This window comes from Macaca fascicularis, chromosome 10 (assembly GCF_037993035.2).
Source record: "Macaca fascicularis isolate 582-1 chromosome 10, T2T-MFA8v1.1".
Lineage (NCBI taxonomy): Eukaryota > Metazoa > Chordata > Mammalia > Primates > Cercopithecidae > Macaca > Macaca fascicularis.
This window is the reverse complement of record NC_088384.1, coordinates 100,130,983-100,154,040: the sequence shown is the minus strand read 5'-3', so window position 1 is coordinate 100,154,040 and position 23,058 is coordinate 100,130,983. Positions and strand designations below refer to the sequence as shown.

The 23,058-nt window shown below is 46.1% G+C and overlaps 1 protein-coding gene across 6 annotated transcripts in view; it reads right to left on the bottom strand.

The window, feature by feature from the left end:
- Nucleotides 1-283: 283 nt before the first annotated feature.
- Nucleotides 284-23,058, bottom strand: part of TOX2 (TOX high mobility group box family member 2) — a 157,713-nt gene continuing 134,938 nt past the window's right edge. For all 6 annotated transcript variants that reach the window (XM_045362992.3, XM_065523184.2, XM_045362993.3 and 3 more), the window contains 6 exons: nt 18,455-18,694; nt 15,484-15,711; nt 5,033-5,113; nt 3,780-4,175; nt 3,005-3,132; nt 284-1,242 (listed from right to left, as the gene is read on the bottom strand). In XM_045362992.3, the coding sequence (XP_045218927.1) occupies nt 1,206-1,242; nt 3,005-3,132; nt 3,780-4,175; nt 5,033-5,113; nt 15,484-15,711; nt 18,455-18,694 (1,110 nt within the window). In that variant the 3' untranslated portion in view covers nt 284-1,205. The remainder of the gene's footprint in view (nt 1,243-3,004; nt 3,133-3,779; nt 4,176-5,032; nt 5,114-15,483; nt 15,712-18,454; nt 18,695-23,058) is intronic.

The window sequence follows — 23,058 nt, the reverse complement described above, 5'->3', positions numbered from 1 at the left end:
CCCCATCCTCCAGAGGAAGGGCTCGCCACTGTCACCAGCCGATGCAAGTTCCTGTGTGGCGGCACTCTTGCCCACACCCCTTTTCATCATCACAAGAGCCCTACGGGTCTGAACCACCGTGACCCCCTTAGAGGGCAAGACTGAGGTCAGGGTGCTCCCATCACCCACACAAACCCGCACGGGCTGGTAAAGGTCAGGCAAGACTTTGACTTGAGTCCATCTGGCCCGAGGGGCTCTAGGGGGTTCAACCCTGACTCACCAAGGACAAGGAGACACAGACTTGTTTTCAGCTTTTCAGAAGTTTTATTATAAAGAGATTTGAGAGAAGCACTGGGCACCAAGACAGACACTCGCCAGGGCCAGGAAACAGCTGCAAACGACGTCAAGAACCCAAACCCAAACCAAACCCCAAAACCACGCACACGGTAGGATAAGCTGCAACTTTGTTCTCAAGGTTTCTCCATAAATAGACAAAAGTCGTCGCTGGCAATGTAAAATAGATGAACACATGGTTAAAAGGAGAGCGGTGCTCCGGGGTGGCTAGCAATCGTCCGGTCCTTGCTGTGAGGATGACGAAACGGTTTGGCAGCCGCTTTTGTGCACGTCTCCCTTAAGATAAAACTTAAAAATGTGCTAAGGATCATATAAAATGACTTTTACCTTAAAGGAAACTACTTTTTTTCCCACAAAATAATCTTACAGATGTCTTCAGCACAGTTCTAAAACACGTAGTCAGCTACTTACACGGAACCAACGGTTTCTAGGTTTCGTCATCTTTTGTTCACACTGGAAAACCGATGTGCACGTCTATGACGGGGGCCGGCCCCCTGGCCCATGCATCTGGGGTGGGTGTCCATTGGTAAGTGACCCTGCCAGGGGCAGCCCACGTGGGCCGGGGCCGGGGCCAGGCATCCAGACATAGGGTACCGTGCGCAGGGCGAAGACAGGGTCCACAGTTACCCTGGAGCAAGCAGGTCAGCGGGCAGAAGGTTCCTGCAGGTTCTTTGGGCTGGCGGCGGGCAGTGGGCTGCCTCTGCAGAGTCTGGTGGGAGGTCGAGGAAGAGACTCAGCCCCCGGCAATGGGTGTGTCACTGCTCCCTCGGATGGGCCACCCTGCCTCTGGCCAGGGCCTCTTTTCTGCTGTCAGCCCTTCAGGCTCTGAGCAGTGCCTTCCAGCGAGCCTCAGGGATGGTGGGGAGGCGGGATTAGGTGAGGTAGAGCGATTTGTCCCTAGGGAGCAGGCTGTGAGAGAGAGGAGGGGCTGTCAAAGCTGTTGGGTACCTCCCCAGGCCAGGGGAGCACCAGGACCCCTGCACTCTACACCCCCCACCCCCACCGGATTCAGCTGCCCCCTGCAGCACAATGAGGGACTTGCAGCTGCTCCCCCACCCCCACCCCACTCTGCACCAAGCCCGTCCTGGGATCCCAGCAGGGGACCACCTGGGCCTCAGCTCTGGGAGAAAGGGCAGTAGTGTGTCTGTCCTTCATCGAGGCGCACGCTGATGTCACCATTGCTCATAACCATTTTAATCACAGGAATTTGTAAATCTCAAACTGAATTAAGGGAGGGACAGGTGCCTTTTATGTTTTTAAAATAGGGCCCTGTTGCAGTCCGACCTCCATGCTGGATGTGATGGGCCAGCCTCAGGAGGCTTGGACGTTGCGTGACACTCCCCTACATGCCCTAAGTATTCTGACTTTTGAGAAGGAAAGTTGGCGGGAAAGGGCTGGGGTAGGAGGGTCTGTACCTGCTTGGGGTCAGGGAAGGGATTCTTGCTGAGCCGAGTCCGCCCACCCACGTAGAATCTCACCCCAGGCATGTCAGAAACGGGGCATGCACGGTGGCCACTTGTTCGGTGGCCACTTGTTCAGTGCCCAAGGGCGCTGGCGGGGTCAGCAGAGGAATCAGCCCTGTGCTGGGAGGCCGAGGCTAGGGCTGGGGGCAGGGGTTCTCAGCAGCAAGGTGGCCACCCAACAAGTGCGCTGTGGCTTCCAGGGGGTGGCGCTATCCCTGGAACAGCTGCTTGGCACTACATCCCCCAGGTGTGGCTGGAGGACTCGTTCTTGCCAAGGGAATGGGAACCCAGCTGGCGGGTTAAGGAGCAAGTGTCCCTCCTCACTGCATCCTCCCTCCTGCTGGCTGGAGTGAAAGGCCCCTCTTCCCCGGAGCTGGGGTGGCGTGGATCCAGGAAGACTTCTAGAGGGAGGTGTTAGCATGGGTTTGAAAGGTGGAGTGCAGGATGGGAACGGAGGCCCACAGGAGGACGCTGGGTTGCAGGGGAAAGGGGTCTCTAAGGTGTCTAATTCCTTGGGATAGACAGTGGGTCCGTTCTCCCACCGTGTCTCACCCAGGTCCCCTATCCTGCATTCTCAGCTGTTCTAGTCTTGGGAGCTGCCCTGCCCAGTGGGCTCCACTCCCCACCGGGGCAGCCCACAGCCGAGGGCTGACTGATGAAGGGGTTAAAAAAGCCAGTTCCCTGACCTCCAGGTGGGAGCCACTCTGGCACAGTTCATGCTCCAGGGCTCTCACGGGATGAGGCGGAAGCGAGTCTTCAGCTGAGGCCACCTCCCCCCTCGGCTCCTTCCCCCACCCCATCCTGCCTCCCTCACCCCCTTCGCCTGCAGGCTTTCCCCAACACATCCCCAACCAAGGACACCCAATCCCTGCTGCCTCAGGCTCTGCTTCTAGGGAACCGGCCTAAGATGCAGGACTCATCTGTGAATGTCACGTGGAAGCATTTGTGAAAAAAACAGGAGCAACGAAGGAGCAGCAAGACTGAAGACTCATCAGTTTCCCAAGCAGGCCTCAGCATCAGGCCAGCAGAGTCCTTCCGGGGCCTGGCTCTGCGGTGTCATCTGAGATCTCGATCCCCTCGGCAGGGCTGACAGTGACTGCAGGGTCCTCCCCTGTCCACATTGCCCGTGGCCATTCTCCCATCCCTGGCCATCCTATTCCCAGTCTCCCTGGCTGGCAGGACAAATGCAGGGACAGGCGAGGACTAACCTGCAGGTGCTGATGCCACACTCCCCACTGGGGTAGCTGCTGTCCCAGTCCCCGCTGCTGGTGGGGTTGGACGGGCCAGGTGAGCAGGATCCCGAGCTGCTGGGGAACTCAGAGATGTGTGAGAAGTCCTACAGATGGGGAAGGAGGCCATGAGCCAAGGAGAGATAAGGGGGCAGACTGTCCCAGGCCTCCCGGGGTGGGAGCCCCTGTGTCCAAGGGTGTCCACACAGAAGAGACACTGCCTCATGTCACCCAGAATTGCCTCTCTGCCTCCAGGGCTGCTGCCTTGCTCCCAGTAGAGCACCCTGAGAAATATTCAACCCTTGTCTTGGCTGAATCAGGGGCTGAAGGACTTTGCTTTCAGGGCCTTTCCCTTTGTGGGTCTCAGTTTCCCAATCTGTAAAATGGAATTACTAAGCCCAATGACCTCTGAGGGCCATGTGAACCTCGTAGCAATCTCTGTGGAACAATTAGCAGGGGTAAGGTCTTGAAGGCTTTGGGAAAGGCCAGGGCTAGGGCTGAGGATGCAGGAAGCGGGGACTGGAATATCCTAAGAGTCAGTCTGGCAACTTGTGAACTGTTCATTGCAGCCAGCGCATCTCAGATAAGGTGTGCGAGACCCACTTCCTAGATGTGGTAACTGAGGCTCAGAGAGGTCAGGTGCCAAGGCTGAGGTTATATCACCGGTCAGTGGCAGGGCTGGGGTTTGAAAGGGCAAAGCCGCTTCCCCTCCCCACACAGTCACAGAGGGCTGTTCCTGCTCTTCCCTGCTTACCTGTGGCCCTGGAGGTGAGGGGCTCATCGCCAGCTGCACCTGGAGTGCCATGGGGGCGGGCAGGACAGGGGGCTGGGGGGCTGGGGACATGCTAACAGGTGGACTGAGGAGGGCGCCCTGGGCGTGAGGGGGCAGTGACAGCTGCTGGTGCAGTGTGGGGCTGAGCGGGAAGGAGGGTGGCGGCGGCGGGGACGCACTGAGGCCTGGCAGCAGAGACTTGGAGCCCAGCGTCCGGGCAAGGCTGGCCGGGGAGGCCCCGCTGCGGAAGGCCTGCAGGTCCGACGGTGTCAGGAAGGAGGCCAGGCCTGGCATGGCATACATGGGCTGCTTGGGTGGGAGCATTTTGGCTGGTGGGTTTGCCTGAGTGCTCTTGGTCTCACCTTGATCCGGGGAGCTCTGGAAGGAGACAGGTATCAGTCACTGGAGAACAGAAGAGGGACGAGCCAGAACTTGGGCTGTGAGGCCAGGAGGCTCTGCAACCCACTGACATGGCCCCTGGCTGGCTCTCTTGGGAGAGAGCTTGAACTAACCAGAGCTAGCACAGGGGCCTCAGTCCCCTTGGCTCTGACCATCCAGCCACCCACTGCTTTTATCTTTGGGGGGCCCCCTCCCCATGGGGGAATCCATGCTCCTCAGCCTGGCCAGTGGGACAAGCACCATCCCACTGAGCCAGCTCTCATCATGCTCCTTCCAGCCTCTGTGCCTTTGCAGATGTTGTTCCCTTGACTTTGAACTGCCTTTTACTTGGCCTTTTATGGACCATTTTGTGTGCCATCTCCTCTGTAGCAGGAACAACACCCACCTCCACTTGGGCCACGCATCCACGGCCACACCTAGCTTCCTACATTGCTGGTGTTGACAGAGGCGGCCGGGGGTGTGGTGACGAGGTGCCATATTTTGGGGTAGCATATCCCAAGCCCCATCAGCGGTCAGAAGTAAAGGCCACATAAAACTGGCAAAACTGGGTTTGAATCCTAGTGCAGCCACTTCAACAAACTGGATCTTTTCAGGCAAATTGCTCAACCCCTCTGGGTATTGGGTTCTCGTTGGAAGAGCCCAGTGGAAAGAAATGTATGTAAAGTGCCCAGAATGAGCCTGGCATGCTGTAGGTGCCCTGCAGACATGACCATGTCGTTCTGACCCATCCTTTCTAAGACCTGGGGTGCTGGCCTTCCCACGGGCCCCGGTTCTTGCTCCATTCCTCAAGTGGCCCCACTCTGATCAGGGCTGTGCCTGGAGATTCCAGGTGTTACCTTGGAGACGAGGCTAGCCCGGTAGGCTGCCAGAGCCTTCAGATATTCCTTCTTGGCTGCTTCTGTCTTCCTCTTATAGGCCTACAAGAGTCAACACATGAGCAACACTGGGGAGAAAGTTGCAGAAGAGATGTGGTGCAGGGTCCTGGGGTGGGAAGGCACGGATTCAAGGATCATGAATGGATGAGGGGGGTGGGGTCAGAAACTGAGTCGGCCAGCCACTGGCCCCATTCTGGGAGCACTGCAGAGAAATGGCGGAGACCAGGCCATATCCCAGTTCCTCAGCAACTCACTGTGTGGCCTTGGCCAACATGCTTCACCTCTCTGGGTCTCCACGTTACATCAGCACAACTGATCACAGAAAGACAAGGCCCTTTGAAGCCCCCATTCTGATCCAGCACAGTACAGATTTCTTAATGCTGAGTCACCTGTGCAACCTAGAATGAACCTACTTGTTCATAGTATATTAGGCTGGATTCGGTGTGCTATTATCTTTTATTAAAAATTTTAGACTTAGATTCATATGTTATCGTAGGATTGGTCCCCGTTTGTTCGCACCTCCTTGTTTCCATGGCTTTTGGTAGAAACAAGGAGGTGTGAACGACTTGGAGCTTAGCCTTGTGTGACTTGTGTTGGCCAATAAAAGCACAAATGTGATGCAAGCAGAGACTGACAAAGTGATCACATATTAGTGAGCCCTCTTGCTACTCTTGGAACTCTTATTTAAAAAAAATTTTTTTTGTACATAAGTTCTTTAATGATGATTTCTGAGATTTTGGTGCACCCACCACCTGAGCAGTGTACACTGTACTTCATGTATAGTCTTTTATCCTTCACCGCCCCCATCCTTTCCCCCAAGTCCCAGAAGTCCACTGTATCATTCTTATGCCTTTGTGTCCTCATAGCTTAGTTCCCACTTACGAGAACATACAATGTTTGGTTTTCCATTCCTGAATTACTTCACTTAGAATAATTGTCTCCAATTCCATCCAGGTTGCTGCAAATGCCATTATTTCCTACCTTTTTATGGCTGAGTAGTATTCCATGGTGTGCGTGTGTGTGTGTGTATATATGCACATACATACACACACACCCACCCCACATTTTCTTTATCCACTCATTGATTGATGGGCATTTGGGCTGGTTCCATATTTTTGCAATTGTGAACTGGGCTGCTACAAATATGTGTGCAAGTGTCTTTTTTGTACAATTACTTCTCCTCTGGGTGGATACCCAGCAGTGGGACTACTGGATCAAACAGTAGATCTACTCTTAGTTCTTTGGGGAATCTCCACACTGTTTTTCACAGTGGATGGACTAGTTTAGATTCCCACCAACAGTGTAAAAGGGTTCCCTTTTTGCCACATCCATGCCAACATCTATTTTTTTGATTATGGACATTCTTGCAGGAGTAAGGTGGTTTTGATTTGCATTTCCCTGATCATAATGACGTTAAGTATTTTTTAATATGTTTGTTGGCCATTTGTATATTTTGAGAATTATCTATTCATTTCCCTAGCCCAATTTTTGATGGGATTGGTTTTTTTCTTGCTGATTTGAGTTCCTTTGTAGATTCTGGATATTCGTCTTTTGTCAGAAGTACAGATTGTGAAGATTTTCTCCCACTCTATGGGTTGTCTGCTTACCCTGCTAGTTATTTCTTTTGCTGTGCAGCTTTTTAGTTTAATTAAGTCCCATCTATTTATCTTTGCTTTTGTTGCATTTGCTTTTGGGTTCCTTGGTCATGAAGTCTTTGCCTAAGCCAATGTCTAGAAGGGGTTTTCCAGTGTTATCTTCTAGAATTTGTAGGGTTTCAAGTCTTAGATTTAAGTCTTTGATCCATTTTGAGTTGATTTTTGTATAAGGTGAGAGATGAGGATCCAGTTTCACTCTTCTACATGTGGCTTGCCAATTATCCCAGCACCATTCGTTGATTAAGGTGTCCTTTCCCCACTTTGTTTTTGTTTGCTTTGTCAAAGATCGGTTGGTTGTAAGGATTTGGCTTTATTTCTGGGTTCTCTATTCTTTTCCATTGGTCTATATGCCTATTTTTATACCAGTATCATGCTGTTTTGGTGACTATGGCCTTACAGTACAGTTTGAAGTCGGGTACTGTGATGCCTCCAGATTTGTTCTTTTTGCTTAGTCATGCTTTGGCTATGAGGGCTCTTTTTTGGTTCCACATGAATTTTAGGATTGTTTTTTCTAGTTCTGTGAAGAATGACGGTGGTATTTTGATGGGAATTGCATTGAATTTATAGATTGCTTTTGGCAGTATGGTCATTTTCACACTATTGATTCTACCCATCCATCAGCATGGGATGTGCTTCCATTTGTTTCATCTGTGATTTCTTTCAGCAGTGTTTTGTAGTTTTCCTTGTAGAGGTCTTCCACCTCCTTGGTTAGGTATTTTCCTAAGTATTTTATTTATTTTTTTTTAAATTTTTTTTGCAGCTAAAGGGGGTTGAGTTCTTGATTTGATTCTCAGCTTGGTCACTGTTGGTGTATAGCAGAGCTATTGATTTGTGTACATTAATTTTGTATCCCGAAACTTTGCTGAATTCATTTACCAGTTCTAGGAGGCTTTTGGATGAGTCTTTAGGTATATGATAATCCCATCGGCAAACTGCGATGGTTTGACTTCCTCTTTACCGATTTGGATGCCCTTTCTTTCCTTCTCTTGTCTGACTGCTCTGGCCAGGACTTCCAGTACTACATGGAATAAAAGTGGTGACAGTGGGCATCCTTGTCTTGGTCTAGTTCTCAGGGGGAATGCTTTCAACTTTTTCCCATTCAGTATAATGTTGGCTCTGGATTTATCATAGATGGCTTTTATTACCTTAAGGTACATCCCTTCTATGCCGATTTTGCTCAGGGTTTTAATCGAAGGGATGCTCAATTTTGTCAAATGCTTTTTCTGTGTCTATTGAGATGATCATTTGGTTTTAAATTCTGTTTATGTGGTATATCACATTTATTGACTTGTGTATGTTAAACCATTCCTGCATCCATGGTATGAAACCCACTTGATCATGGTGGATTATCTTTCTGATACACCATTGAATTCAGTTAGCTAGTACTGTGTTCAGGATTTTTGCATTCATGTTTATCTAGGTATACAATCGTGTCATCAGCAAACAGCAACACTTTGACTTCCTTACAGATTTGGATACTCTTTCTTTCTCTTGTCTGACTGCTCTGGCTAGGACAGTACTCTGTTGAATAGAAGTGGTAAGAGTGGGCATCCTTGTCTTGTTCCAGTTCTCAAGGGGAATGCTTCCAATTTTTCCCCATTCACTATAATGTTGGCTCTGGTTTATCATAGATGGCTTTTGTTACCTTAAGGCATGTTCCTTCTATGCTGATTTTGGGCATAGAAGGAATATTGGCCTGTAGTTTTCTTTGTTGTTGTTATGTCCTTTCCTGGTTTGGGTATTAGGGTGATTAACTGGCTTCATAGAATAATTTAGGAAGGATTCCCTCTTTATTTTGTGGAATGGTGTCCTTTAAAAGTCTGATAGAATTCAGCTGTGAATCTATCTGGTCCTGAACTTTTTTTTGTTGTTGGTAACTTTTAAATTACCATTTCAATCTCACTGCTTGTTATTGGTCTGTTCAGAGCTTCTATTTCGGAATTCCTGATTTAATCTAGGAGGATTGTATATTTCCAGGAATTTATCCATCTCCTCTAGGTTTTCTAGTTTATGTACATAAAAGTGTTCATAGTAGCCTGAATGATCTTTTGTATTTCTGTGGTATCAGTTGCAGTATCTCATGTTTTGTTTCTAAGTGAGCTTATTTGGATCTTCTCTCTTCTTTTCTTGGCTAATCTCACTAATGGTCTATCAGTTTTATCTTTTCAAAGAACCAGCTTTTTGTTTATATATTGTATTTGGTTTCAATTTCATTTAGTTCTGCTCTGATCTTGGTCATTTCTTTTCTTCTGCTGCGTTTGGGTTTGGTGTGTGCTCTCTCTCTAGTTCCTTGAGGCATGACCTTAGATTGTCTATTTGTACTCTTTCAGACTTTTTGATGTAGGCATTTAATGCTATGAGCTTTCTTCTTAGCACTGCTTTTGCTGTATCCCAGAGGTTTTGATAGGTTATGTTACTATTATCGTTCAAAGAATTTTATAATATCCATCTTCATTTCATTGTTGACCCAACAATTATTCAGGAACAGGTTATTTAATTATTTCCATGTATTTGCATTGTTTTGAGGGTTTTGGAGTTGATTTCCAGTTTTATTCTACTGTGGTCTAAGAGAGTACTTGATATAATTTCTATTTTCTTAAATTTGTTGAGACTTGTTTTATGGCCTATTGTATGGTCTGTCTTGGAGAATGTTCCATGTGCTGATGAATAGAATGTTCTATAAATATCTGTTAAGTCCATTTGTTGTAGGGTATAGTTAAGTTCGTTGTTTCTTTGACCTTCTGTCGTGATGACCTGTCTAGTGCTGTCAGTGGAGTATTGAAGTTTCCCACTATTGTTGTTTTACTGTCATTCTCATTTCTTATGTCTAGTAGTAATTGTTTTTTAAATTTGGGAGCTCCAATGTTAGATGCATATACATTTAGGATTGCGATATTTTCCTGTTGGACTAGTTTTATCATTATATAATGTCCCTCTTTGTCTTTTTAAACTGCTGTTGCTTTAACGTTTGTTTGGTCTGATATAAGAATAGCTATTCCTGCTCACTTTTGGTATCCATTTGCATGAAGTATCTTTTTCCACCCCTTTACCTTAAGTTTATGTGAGTCCTTATGTGTCAGGTGAGTCTCTTGAAGACAGCAGATACTCAGTTGGTCAATTCTTATTCATTCTGCTATTCTGTATTTTTAAGTGGAGCATTTAGGCCATTTACATTCAATGTTAGTATTGAGATGTGAGGTACTATTCTTCTATTCATTGTGCTATTTGTTGCCCAAATACCTTGTAGTTTTTTAAAAATTGTGTTGTTATTTTAGAGGTCCTGTTAGATTTATGCTTTAAGGAGATTCCATTTTGGTGTATTTCAAAAATTTGTTTCAAGATTGAGCTCTTTTTAGTAGTTCTTGCAGTGCTGGCTTGGTAGTGGCAAATTCAGCATTGGTTTGAAAAAAAGAACTGTATTTTTCTTTCATTTATGAAACTTAGTTTTGCTGGATACAAAAAAATTCTTGGCTAATTGTTTAAGGACCCCAATTCCTTCTAGCTTGTAGGGTTTCTGCTGAGAAATCTGCTGTTAATCTGATAGGGTTTCCTTTCCTTCTTTTTGTGATGAGTTTCTCAGGTGTTCTTTGAGTTTCTTGTGTTTGGATGTCTAGATCTCTAGCAAGGCCAGGGAAGTTTTCCTCAATTATTCCCTCAAATATATTTTCCGAACTTTTATATTTCTCTTCTTCCTCAGGAACACCAATTATTCTTAGATTTGGTCATTTAACATAATCCCAAACTTCTTGAAGGTGTTGTTCATTTGTTAAAATTCTTTGTCTTTGTTGAATTGGGTTAATTTGAAAGCCCTGTCTTTGAGCTCTGAAGTTCTTTCTTCCACTCGTTCAATTCTATTGCTGAGACTTGCCAGTGTATTTTGCATTTCTCTGTGTACTTCATTTCTAGAAGTTGTGATTGTTTTTATTTACGCTATTTCTCTGGAGACTTTTCTATTCATATCCTGTATAATTTTATTTTAACAACCTTCTGAATTCTTTTTCTGGCAATTCAGAGATTTTGTCTTGGTTTGGATCCATTGCTGTTGAGCTAGTGTTATCTTTTGGGGATGTTAAATAACCTTGTTTTGTCATATTACCAGAATTATTTTTCTGGTTCCTTCTCATTTGGGTAAAGTATGTCAGAGGGAAGATCTGGGAGTCAAGCGCTGCTGTTCAGATTCTCCTGTTCCTTGGGGTTCTCCCCCTTCCCCTAGGGATGTGTTTTCCTGAGAACCCTGCTGCAGTGGTTGTTATTTCTTTTCTGGATCTAGCCACCCAGCGGAGCTACCGGGCTCCAGGCTAGTACTGGGGAGTGTCTGCAAGGAGTCCTGTAATGTGATCTGTCTTCAGGTCTCTCCATGGATATCAACACCTGCTCCGGTGGAAGTAGCAGGGGAGTGAAGTGGACTCCGTGAGGGTCCTTAGTTGTATTTTTAAGTGCACTGGCTTTGTGTTGGCCTCCAGCCAGGAGGTGGCACTTTCAAGAGTGCATCAGCTGCAGTAGTATAGGGAGAATACAAGCTTGCCCTAGTGTCAGGTGGTGGGCGGGGCCATAGAGTTCCCAAGAGATTATGTCCTTTGTCTTGGTCTTTCTCTACCTGCCCTGTTAGCCTATCAGGTACGGGCAGGGTTAGGCGTGTCTGAGCTCAGACTCTCCTTAGGTGGGGCTTGCTGCAGATGCTGTGGGGGGTGTGGTTCCCAGGGGGATTATGGCTGACTCTGCTGCATCACACAGGTCATCAGGGAAGTGAGGGAAAGCTGGCAGCCACAGGCTGGTCTCACTCCCACCATGCACCCCCAACAGCACTGAGTTTATTTCCAGGCAGCCAGTGAACAGGGCTGAGAACTTGCCCCAGGCTACAGGCCTCCCAGCTGAGAAAGCAAGCCAACTCTCACAGTTCCTTGGCTGTCCCAGAGAGTCTGCAGCAGCAATCCACCTCCTTCAAAGGGTCTATGGATTCTTCTGGCTTTCCTAGCATGTTCCTGTGGTAGTTCTTGGAGCAAAAGTTCACAATGTGAGTCTCCATGTGCTGCTCTGTCTGTCCGAGTGGGAGCTGCAAGTTAGTCCTGCCTCCTTTCCATCATTTTTCTGCTCTAAAACTGCTCTTGGAACTCTGACTTGCTATGTGAATAAGCATGAGCTAGTCTGCTGGATGATGAGAGACACATGGCCCAGTTTGGCTCCACTGCTCCAGCTGACAGCCATCCAACTCCCAGAAGCAGAGATGCCTAATTTACTGTAGTTTACCACTGATGCAAATGGGTGAGCCCAGCCAAGAGCAGCAGCAGAGCCATCCTGCTGAGCCCAGAACAGTTCATGGACCCTCAGAATCATAAGCTGAATAAATGATTATTGTTTTAAACCATTAAATTTTGGTATTGTTTGCTACACATTCAAAATTAAATGATGCAGTTAGCTTCATTATGTTTTAGTGTCAGGGTTACATTGTATATAAGGATTTGTGAGAAGGTTTTCTTATTTTTCTAAGTCTTGGAATTATTAACTCTTTGATGATTTGAAAGAACTTTCCTATCCATCATCTAGGCTTGAAACGTTTGGGGGATAGGCAGGGGTTTTTTATTTCCTATTATTTTCTCACTACCTCTCTTGGTTGTTAGTGTATTAATAGTAAAATAAGAATATAAGTCACATTTCTAAATGTGATTTCAAAAACTGACACAAGCTAACATCCAGCCTTATGCTTAATAGTGAAACATGAGAGGTAATGCAAAGTAAGAAGACCACTATCCCCACCATTGCTGAACATCTCTTTTTTAGAAGTCCTAGTCAACATAACTGGGAAAAGAAAACAAAATTAGAAATCTGAGAAGTGAGGAGACAAAATAAGGAGACAAGGCTGGATGTAGTGGCTCATGCCTCTAATCCCAGCACTTTGGGGGGCATTTGAGGCTAAGAGTTTGTCAGCCTGAGCAACACAGCAAGACCCTGTCTCTATAAAAAAAAAATGAAAAAAATTTTGTGGGGCATGGTGATGCACGGCACGCCTGTAGGCCCAGCTACTTGGGAAGATGAGCTGGGAAAAGTGCTTGAGCCCAGGAGTTCAAGGCTGCAGTGAGCTATGATCATGCCACTAACCTCTAGCCTGGGTGACAGAGCAACACCCTGTCTCTTAAATAACAAAGGAGACAAAATTATTGTTTGTAAAAGATATATGTGTATAAATATGTAGATAATTATAGACACTTTTTTTAAGCCTAGAAGACTCAGGAATTAAAAATGATCAGAAATGATTAATTTGTAACTGCCAAGCTTACTATTTTAATCCCTAACTTTTTATACATCAACAATTTGCTAGGAAAATGGGGAGAAACATGCCATTTATAAATGCATTAAGTAAAAGGAGAGATATGCCCATTATTGGATGGGAATAAATTATATGCCAAGTTCTTGGCTTAGAAATAAAACACCAGGCGGGTAAGCAGAAATGAAACCAACACAGGGGCTGGGACTCTCAACCGCCTTTGCTTGTCTCTGGGCTGTGCTGAACAAAGTCAGAGAAAGCATCAGGAAAGGAATGCCTAGGGACACAGCACCTGAGACCACTGTCTCCCCAGACTGTATAAAAGGGCAAGCAAATTCCCCCACCAAACAAAAAAACCTGAAGTCTTTTGAAAGGGAATTGGTTGGTTGCCAACAAAACACACAAGTGAAAAAGACATGTCCCTGTAGCAAAAGCCGCAGTGCCCTGCCAATATCCCCCAGTCCTTACCCCTGTCCTACAAACATGCTCTACTTCCAGCTGCCACCGGCTATATTCCTTTGCCTGGGGGTCCCTCTGGTGGCAGGAGCCTGGCATGTGTAGCAGGTCAGAGGTGCTGCAGAAGGAAGGAATGCTGGTGTCCACCCCAGCACCCTTGCCCCTCAGACAGGATGACCCTGAGGCCTGGCACATTCTAAGCAGGCTCCTGAGTTCTCAGCGGGACTGTGCTCCAGTTGCCCATGGTGGATTCTCCTGGGACAATGTGCCCTTTCCTGGCTGCCCTCCTTTCCCTGTCTCATTTCCCTACTCTCCTACCAGAGGTGGGGGTCATCTCACAAATAAATTCTCTGCATTGTAACATATTCCAAAATTACCTAAAATTTTAGAATACGGTAAAGGAGATGTTTCAAATAAGTCAGTAATTCATCTCTCTGCCCCAAGCCTGCTACTTTCCCCATATTTCCCATCCAGTGACTGGCATCTCCATTTACTCAGAATGGAAGCCAGATGCAAGGAGGCTGCCAGGATGTCCCCTACCCCAAACCATTCTAGAAGATGCTCCAGGCCGGGCGCGGTGGCTCAAGCCTGTAATCCCAGCACTTTGGGAGGCCGAGACGGGCGGATCACGAGGTCAGGAGATCGAGACCATCCTGGCTAACAAGGTGAAACCCCGTCTCTACTAAAAATACAAGAAAATTAGCTGGGTGAGGTGGCGGGCGCCTGTAGTCCCAGCTACTCGGGAGGCTGAGGCAGGAGAATGGCGTGAACCCGGGAGGAGGAGCTTGCAGTGAGCTGAGATCGCGCCACTGCACTCCAGCCTGGGGCACAGAGCAAGACTCCGTCTCAAAAAAAAAAAAAAAAAAAAAAAAAGAAGATGCTCCAGGCCCCACCTTCCCCCACCTGGATGACTGTGCACCCTCCACATCTACTCTTACCTGCCTTATGCTGCCATTCTGGTCTCTCCTCTGCATAAAACTCTTCACTGGCTTTCTCTCCTCTTAGAACAGGGCCTGACTCCTTCCAAGGTCTGCAAAGCCCAGCGTGATCTGGCCCCTGCCTTCCTTTCCAGCTCCGTCTCTGCCATGGGGACTCTCACTGTCCCCTCTCTGGCCATCCTGGTCTCCTTTCAGTCCCCTGTGCTTTTCCAGCTCCTTCCCTTACCAGGCCTCCCTGCCTGGAACACTTCCCCTCCTCCAAAGAGAACTCACTCTTCAGGTCTCACCTGGAGACCGGACCCCAGGGACAATGTCCGTCCCTGCTCTTTCGACTCTCGTGAACTATGTATCCTCCTGGTGCGTGGCACAATCACAACTGTAAGTTTACACTTACTCATCTGCTTATTTGATTCATGTCTCTCATGCCAACATCCCAACTGAGCCTCCTGCTTCTACAGATGTGAGTTCAAATCCTGACTACCGTGATTCACGCTGGTGACCCTGGGCGAGTCACTTTACCTCTTGGTGTCTCTACCAAAACAGGAAGGCAATGGCTACTCCACAGGGTGTTGTAAGGATTCAGTGAAATACCGGAGGGAGAGCTCAGCCCAGACAAGAGCTCAGAGAATGAGTTGCCATCACCCCTGTTTTATAGACATGAAAACCGAGGCTCAGAGTTTAGGTGGTCAGCCTGAGGTCACACAGCTGGCAGCTCCCTTTGCCTACCAGCTAGTTCTGCTCTCTGTTCTCCCTGGAGGCCTTTAGGGGAGGCCACAGGCACATGGTCAGTGGGATAGGAAGCTCTGGCCTGGACTCCAGACTTTGAGGGTTGGAGGAACAAGATGGATGGAGATGCTTGTTCTCATTTTATCAAGGGGGAAGCAAAGGTTCAGAGTGGTTAAGCTGCTAGTAAGTGCAGTAGGTTACTAGAATTGGAAGGCAGCCAGCTTCCCAGTTTACGGATGGGCAACTGAGCCCAGGAAAGACCTCTGCAAGAGTCTCAGTTCCAGGGCTGGGCTTGGTTTCAGACCTTCAAAGTGTGTCCTTGGCTCCAGGACCACAAAGCCTCAGGGGATGGCCCAGAAAGAGAGGGAGGCTCACCTGCTTCTGTTCCTCTCCCAGGCTGTCCCACATGGAGGCCACGATTTTGGACACATCACCGAAAGTGGCACTAGGGTTCTGACCCTTGATGGCGGCCTGAGTGTCTCTGAAGAAGAGTGCGTAGGCCGACACAGGCTTCTGCGGCTCGTTGGGGTCCTTCTTTTTCTTCTTCTTTGGGTTCTTGGCCTTTTTTCCTGGGTCGGCTGAAGGTCTCTTTTCTCCCGATATCTGCCCGAGTGAGAAGAGTCAGATAACCAAAGAAGCCCAAGGGCCTCCTGCCAAAGGCAATCCACACAGACTCCGGCCAAGCTGCGCTTTTCCAGCCCTGCTCAGGCACAGATAACCACTCGCGATGGGGAAAGGGCAATGGCCAGACAGACACACACACCCTGGGTGGGTGTTTAACTCATTAAAGAGAACCAGCATGATTGTAAAGTTGATTCAGAGAAATGCAGGAGGAGAAGATGACTGTATAGTCACTGAAAGAATGGAAAGAATGCTGGAATTAGATTGCTAAATTACACGTAAAACTGGTTAGTGCCAATAGAACGCTAAAACTATCACCTTTAGGACTTTTAATCTTTTCTACTGGACAGAAATTCACATCTCTACTGGGCAAAGTTAATTTGCCTTATCAGACAAAAATCACATCTCTTATTACATTTTTCCCCCCCAAGGTAACCTCTTCTTTTACAGAGTTATAAAATCCCCTAATCAATAATGAATAATGAATCAAAGCAAAGGTCCACTTTCCTAGAGAATCAGATAATTCTTGAGTAAGCCTGTGAGCCAATGCTTTGGTATGACATTGAAAGAATGTGCAGTTATTTGGGGGCCTATTTCCAAGTTCGGAGTGTGTGTGCATGTGTATGTGTGTAAATATATATACACACACACACATATGTGTGTATATATGTGTGTATATACCTGTATATATGTGTATATATACATGTATATATGTGTGTATATATAGATATATATAGATATGTGTATAGATATGTGTCTATATAGATATAGATCTATATATAGATACATGTCTATATACATATAGATCTATATAGATACGTGTCTAGATAGATATATATCTATATAGATATGTGTCTAGATAGATATCTATCTATATATATATGCTCTCCCACTTGTGATCACAAATAATCCCCAAAAAGGATCCTGCATTACAAAAGGCTAGTCTCCACCACCATGTTTCAGCTGTGCAGCTTTGAGCAGGTAGCTTAGTCCCTGGACCCCTGTAAAGTGGGGAGGGGATGAAGCTACAGCGACTGTTACTGGGTCAGCCGTGGAGCCAGTGGCTTCACCCTGGACAGACTGCAGGACCATGATCCTGTGAACACTGACTTAGGGCTTCCAGGGTGGGGGGGTGGTTGGGTTGCCCACCACAGACCTCAGTGGGGCTCTGTTGGGTCACTCAAGCCATGCAGGTACAGGGGACTTTGGTCAAAAGCCCTGGACCCTGCAGTGAAGACTCTGGCTCTAGGAGCCAAGGAGATGGAGGTGACACGTTGAACTGATGATAAAGCCATGGGCCAGTAGGCGTGATCAGGCATCCATGTCTGAAGAACATGGTTCTGTTCCTGAGGCTTATCTCTGCAGCCACCCTCTTCTCCAAGCCCCAGTTATGTTAGCACCATGGTGTGGCCCTAGCAAGATCAGGGATGAAGAGGCATGTTGTCATTGATAAAGTCCTGAACAGGCACAGCAGGGCAGGGGGTTGAGGGCACATGCACTGGCCTACACCTGCAGCCTCCTGGGTTTGAATCCTGGTTCCCCCACTTACTAGCTGTATGATAACAGATACATTATTTCCCCATCTGCCAAACAGAGATAATAACAGTCCCTGTCCCAGAGGACTTTTATGAGGATTACATGGACGTATACTTGTTACGTGTTTAGAGCAGTGTCTGGCCTGTAGGGAGTGTTTGTCAAACAAAAACTGTTCCTGCATGAACTATAATAGAGGTTGAGTCATCCTTAGGGTGAAGCTGGGCCAGGATCCAGAGGTAAACTCCCTTTCCCCCCGAAGTCCAGGGTTACTGCCCCAGGTCTCTGGGAGGCCACCATGTGGAAGGGACACTGGATCGACAGAGGTAGGAGGGCACGAAGGGAGGTAAGTCTTGATCCCAGGCAAACACTTCCGTCTTTGGCCTTTCTGGGCCTCTGTTTTCCTCCCTGGTAAGACACGATGTTCTCTCACTGGGAGGTGGATTTGGAGTCAATGCAAAGAAGGGCCAGAGCCTGGACAGGTGGCAGGTTCTCATCCCTACCATGTCTACCATGTTCTTGAAGAGGTCAAACCAGTCGACTCCAGGAATGTTGGGGGAACCCATCTTCCCACTGCGGTGGGGGGGCGGGGTCATTTTTGCACCCCACCCTCAAGGTCAGTGAATACTCCAGGCCCAGAGGTGCTGCCTCCTGGATCACACAGTTTTGTCAGAATATTTTCTCCTAAAAGGGCCAAATGGCCGCAAATGTGACCCCAATGGCCTTGCTGAAGCCGTCCACACCTCTGAAATCGCCCACTGGCCTTCAGGAGTCAGGCTTTGCCAACTTTCACAGGATTGTCTCACCCCATCCCCTCGACATTTGTTGGAATTTTCTCTGCTTTACACACAAGGCTGTGGGAGCCCCGAGGGGACACAGCTTGTCAAGGACACTCAGCACATGGAGCAGCCAAAGCCCTATGTCCCAAGGCCCATAGGTGCCATCCCCCTGACCAGGTGCTCCACCTGCCAATGTGCTTTTTCCTTGGCTTCCAGCGTGGCCTGGGTGTCTTAACAGAAAACCACTGAGCTCTGCGGCGGATATCCCAACCACCACCCGGAAGGCCTGCTCAGTCCCAAGACATCGGGCTTTTCTAGTCTTGACTAGAGGGAGGTGATGCCCATTTCCCCACAGGACCTCTTCCCTGCCGACAGGAGAGCAGCTTCAGGCTCTGTTCCTGCACTGCACATACCTTGAAATGCGCTTCCGACTCCTCTTCCTGCGTGGAGCTGGAGGGAGAGGGGGTTGCTGACTTGCTCCCCGGGGGTGATGGGGAGCTGTGGGCGATGCTGCTCCGGATGCCCATCTGCGAGATGAGCTGGGACTGGCTGAGGGCACTCATGTGGCTGGCCAGCATTGCCGGGCGACCCAGCAGGGGCCCGGGCCGGCCTGAGTCATAGGCGGCCACCTCCGAGTGGACCATCTCCTGGATCTAAGAGAGGAGGACAGGGGGTTTGAGTTAGGAAGGATCTGTCCTGCCACTCCATCACATCTGTGCTAGCAGACTGGGAGGACGGAATGCAGAGGAGAAGTGATGGGTATGGCTCCTGCTCCGATCCCTTACAGGCGAATCTCAAGATGGAGCCCCAGCGCATTCGTGGGAAAACGGCAGCTCCGTGGCTGTGTGCCATTCTACTGACTCTCACCTCGGACAGATGCTTTGCATTTCAGCCCCTGCCAGAGAGCTCAGTCCGGTTATGTTGGATCATTTGATGAGACTGAGTCTTCCCTCCTGGAATGTGATATGTCTCTGCATGAACTGAGCAGTCAGCATGACAGCAAAGCCCACAGATGCTGGACGCTAACTACATTTTGAATCCTGGTCCTGCCATCTACCAGCTGGGTGACTTTGGCCAAGTTACTTAACCTCTTTGTGCCTCAGTTTCTTCATCTGTAAAATGTGGATATGAGCAAACCTACACGCTAGGGTTCTTAAAGATCAAATGTACCTGGCATACCGTGAGCCCTATGTTGTATAAGCATGTGTTAAATACATTGAATAAATTTCTTGATAAAGTTGAGCACTTTCCTTCCTACAGGTCAGCAATTTTATTGTTAACTCCATTCCCCATGATATTTTCTAACTGGTTGCTTTTGGAATATAAGCAAACTACTAGTTTTTACATATAAGCATTTCTCACACTAAACACACATTTAGAATGACTTTGGACCTAAATATGTGTCCACGCCCTGTTCAGTGAGGCGTACCTATTTGCATACTCTTATGAGTTTTCTTTCCTCTGCATCTGTGGTTATTTCCCCTTTCTAATTTCTAACATCAAGTATCTGGTTTTTCTCTCATTTTTTCTTCATTAGGAAAACAAATGGGCTTTCAGTTTTATGTGGGTTGTTTCTTTTCTCCTCAAAAGAATCAAATCTCAAGTTTATCACTTCTCTGTTTTCTAATTCTTTAATATCTCATTTTATCTTTATCCCTTCCTCCGCATTTTAAAGATTTATAGTTGCTGCTTCCCCCTCAATTTTGTTATATTTTTTTAATTGACAAATGATAAATTGTATATATTTATATGTGCGATATGTTTTGATGCATATATACACTGTGAAATAATTAATATATTCATCACTTCATATAACATTGCTCAGATTAGAACATTTAAAATCTACTTTCTTTGTTCCAAGAGTTGTTCAAGAAGAGTTCTGGAATACCATTTGACCCAGCAATCCCATTACTGGGTATGTACCCAGAGGAATATAAATCATTGTATTATAAAGATACAAGCACGTGTATGTTCATTGCAGCATTATTCACAATAGCAAAGACACGCAATCAGCCCAGATACCCATCAATGATACACTGGATAAAGAAAATGTGGTACATATACACCATGGAATACTATACAGTCATAAAAAGGAATGAGATCATGTCCTTTGTAGGGACATGGATAGAGCTGGAAGCCATCAACCTCAGCAAACTAACGCAGGAACAGAAAACCAAACACCTCATGTTCTCACTTATGAGTGGAAGCTGACCAATGTGAACACTTAGACACAGGGAGGGAAACCACACACTGGGGCCTGTTGTCAGAGGCAAGAGGAGGGAGGGCATCAAGAAAAATGCTAATGCATGCTGGGTTTCATACCTAAGTGATGGGTCGATAGGTACAGCAAACCACCATGGCATACATTTACCTATGTAACAAACCTGCGCACCCTGCACATATACCCTGGAACTTAAAAAAGAGAATCTAACTAAAAGAGTTCTGGAAATTCTAAGTGGCTAATTTTCTTTTTCTTTTGGCTACAATTTCTAGTAACAAAAATGAGGAAAGAATGGGGTCTGTACTATTCACCAAGTTTGAGATTTTGTTAAGGTTTTCTTTGGGACCCAAATATGATTAAATTGTGTACATATTCCACAGTCCTTACAAAGAATAGGGCGTGTTTGCAGATGAATACAGCAGTATAATATTTATCCATTCCATCAGTGATTATTCTTTAGATTCCTTACCTTTTTGGCTCTTTAATCTTACACAGTCTTGTCCAGATTGCCTGCAATTTTTTCTGCTTCCATAAAAAATTTCCCTTTAATGCATAAAGTGTTTGTTTTGGGCATTTGATGTTGGTTTGGTTTTGTTTTTGAGACGGAGTCTTGCTTTGTCGTCCAGGCTGGAGTGCAGTGGGCTCACTGCAACCTCTGCCTCCTGGGTTCAAGTGATTCCCCTGCCTCAGCCTCCCAGGTAAGCTGGGACGACAGGTGGTGCCCCCATGCCTAATATTTATATTTTTAGTAGAGACGGGGTTTCGCCATATTGGCCAGGCTGGTCTCGAACTCCTGACCTCAAGTGATCTGCCCACCTTGGCCTCCCAAAGTGCTGGGATTACAGGCATGAGCCACCATGCCCAGCCCTGATGTTGGTTTTTATCGCAAAAAGCAGACAGACAATTATATCTTCATTATGGGGATTAAACTATTATCTTTTTTGGTCTAATTTTTTGCCTCAAATTCCGTGAAGTCTGATATTAATAATGCTGTCCTTGCCTGTATATGTGTTTGAATGTGTCTGGCATGTCTTTTTTTTTATAACATATCTCTTAGTTTTTATTTTTTAGGGTTACTTTTGTCAAATGGTGTTTTTGTTATGATCAGCTTTAGAAAATGAACTTTTCCCTTATGCCGTAGAACAGAATAAACAACATATAAATTACATTTTCCTTAGAGAATGAAAGAGCTTAAACAGAAAACCATCTGAGGCCCAGTGCTTTTTGTTTTCACAATATCCTTCATGGCTAATAGGTCTATTTTAGTTTCCATTTTCTCTTGAGTCAGTTTTGGTAAATGTTTTATATATATATATATATATATACACACACACACATATTTATTCATTTTATCCAGATACTAACACATACTAGCATATAACTGGATAATATGTTTTTAAATACACTCTATGGTTTTCATCCATTCCCATTCACAATTGTAATATTGTGAATACATGTTGCTTTTTAAAATTTTCCTTCTCAAAAGTTTATATATTTTTTCATTTGAGACGTAGTCTTCCTCTGTTGCCCACACTGGAGTGCAGTGACACTGTCTCGGCTCACCACAACCTCCACCTCCTGGGTTCAAGCGATTTTCCTGCCTAAGCCTCCTGAGTAGCTGGGATTACAGGCACATGTCACCACATCTGGCTACTTTTTGTATTTTTAGTAGAGACGGGGTTTTGCCATGTTGGCCAAGCTGGTCTCAAACTCCTGACCTCAAGTGATCCAATCCACCCGTCTCAGCCTCCCAAAGGGCTGGAATTATAGGCATGAGTCACTGCACCCGGCCAAAACTTTATATATTTCAACTGTCTAGCCAAAGAACCAGCTCTTAAATTTTTAAAAAAATTGACAACTTTCATAATTCATTAAATTCTGCTTTCTTCTCTATTAATGTTGACTTGAGGTATCATATGTTGTTGTTTACATAGGTTTTCAAATTAAGCTATTTTCACACTTTCTTTTTTAGTAATAGAAACATCTAGGGCAGGAATTGAGACAAGCAATTTTACCATGCAGGAGGCATTTCTCTGAAGACATTTTTGGTTCTGACAACTGGAGGGTGGGAAGCTACAGGTATCTGCTGGGTAGTGGCCAGGGACGTTCCCACCAAACAAAGAATTATTCATCCCAAAATGTCAATAGTGCTGAGGTTGAGAAACCCTGCTCTGTAACTATGATTTTTCTCCTGAGGAGAATTTTAGCTACATGTGAATATTTTTTAAATATTCTATGCTGATTATTTTATTTCTTACCCTAAAATTATTTGGAAGAGTGATTTTATTTAATGTATCCTTTGTTATGATCAGAGACCATGAATCCTAGAATTTTATCTTTTTGGAATGTAGTGAGGTTTTTGTTATAGCTTAGGATATGATCAATTTGTTTTTCCTTTTTTTTAAAACTTTTAGGTTCAGGGATATATGTGAAGGTTTATTATACAGACAAATTGCATGTCACAGGGGTTTGGTGTACAGACTATTTTGTCACCCAAGTATGATCCATTTTTTTAAAACTGTTCATGTATATTGGAAATAATACTGTATATTGTACACATGTCTCCATATGTCTATTCAATAAACAGTTTTGACTACTTTAGGTGTAAAATCTCAAAAGAATTGGCTTATTTCACTTAGCTTAAGGTCCTCAAGGTTCATCCATGTGATAGCTGAATCGGAACTTTCTTCCCTTTTTAAGGCTGAGCAATACACCCTTATATGTATAGATGACATTTTGCTTATCCATTCATCTGCTGGTAGGCACTTGGTTGGGCATTATGAATACTGCTGCTGG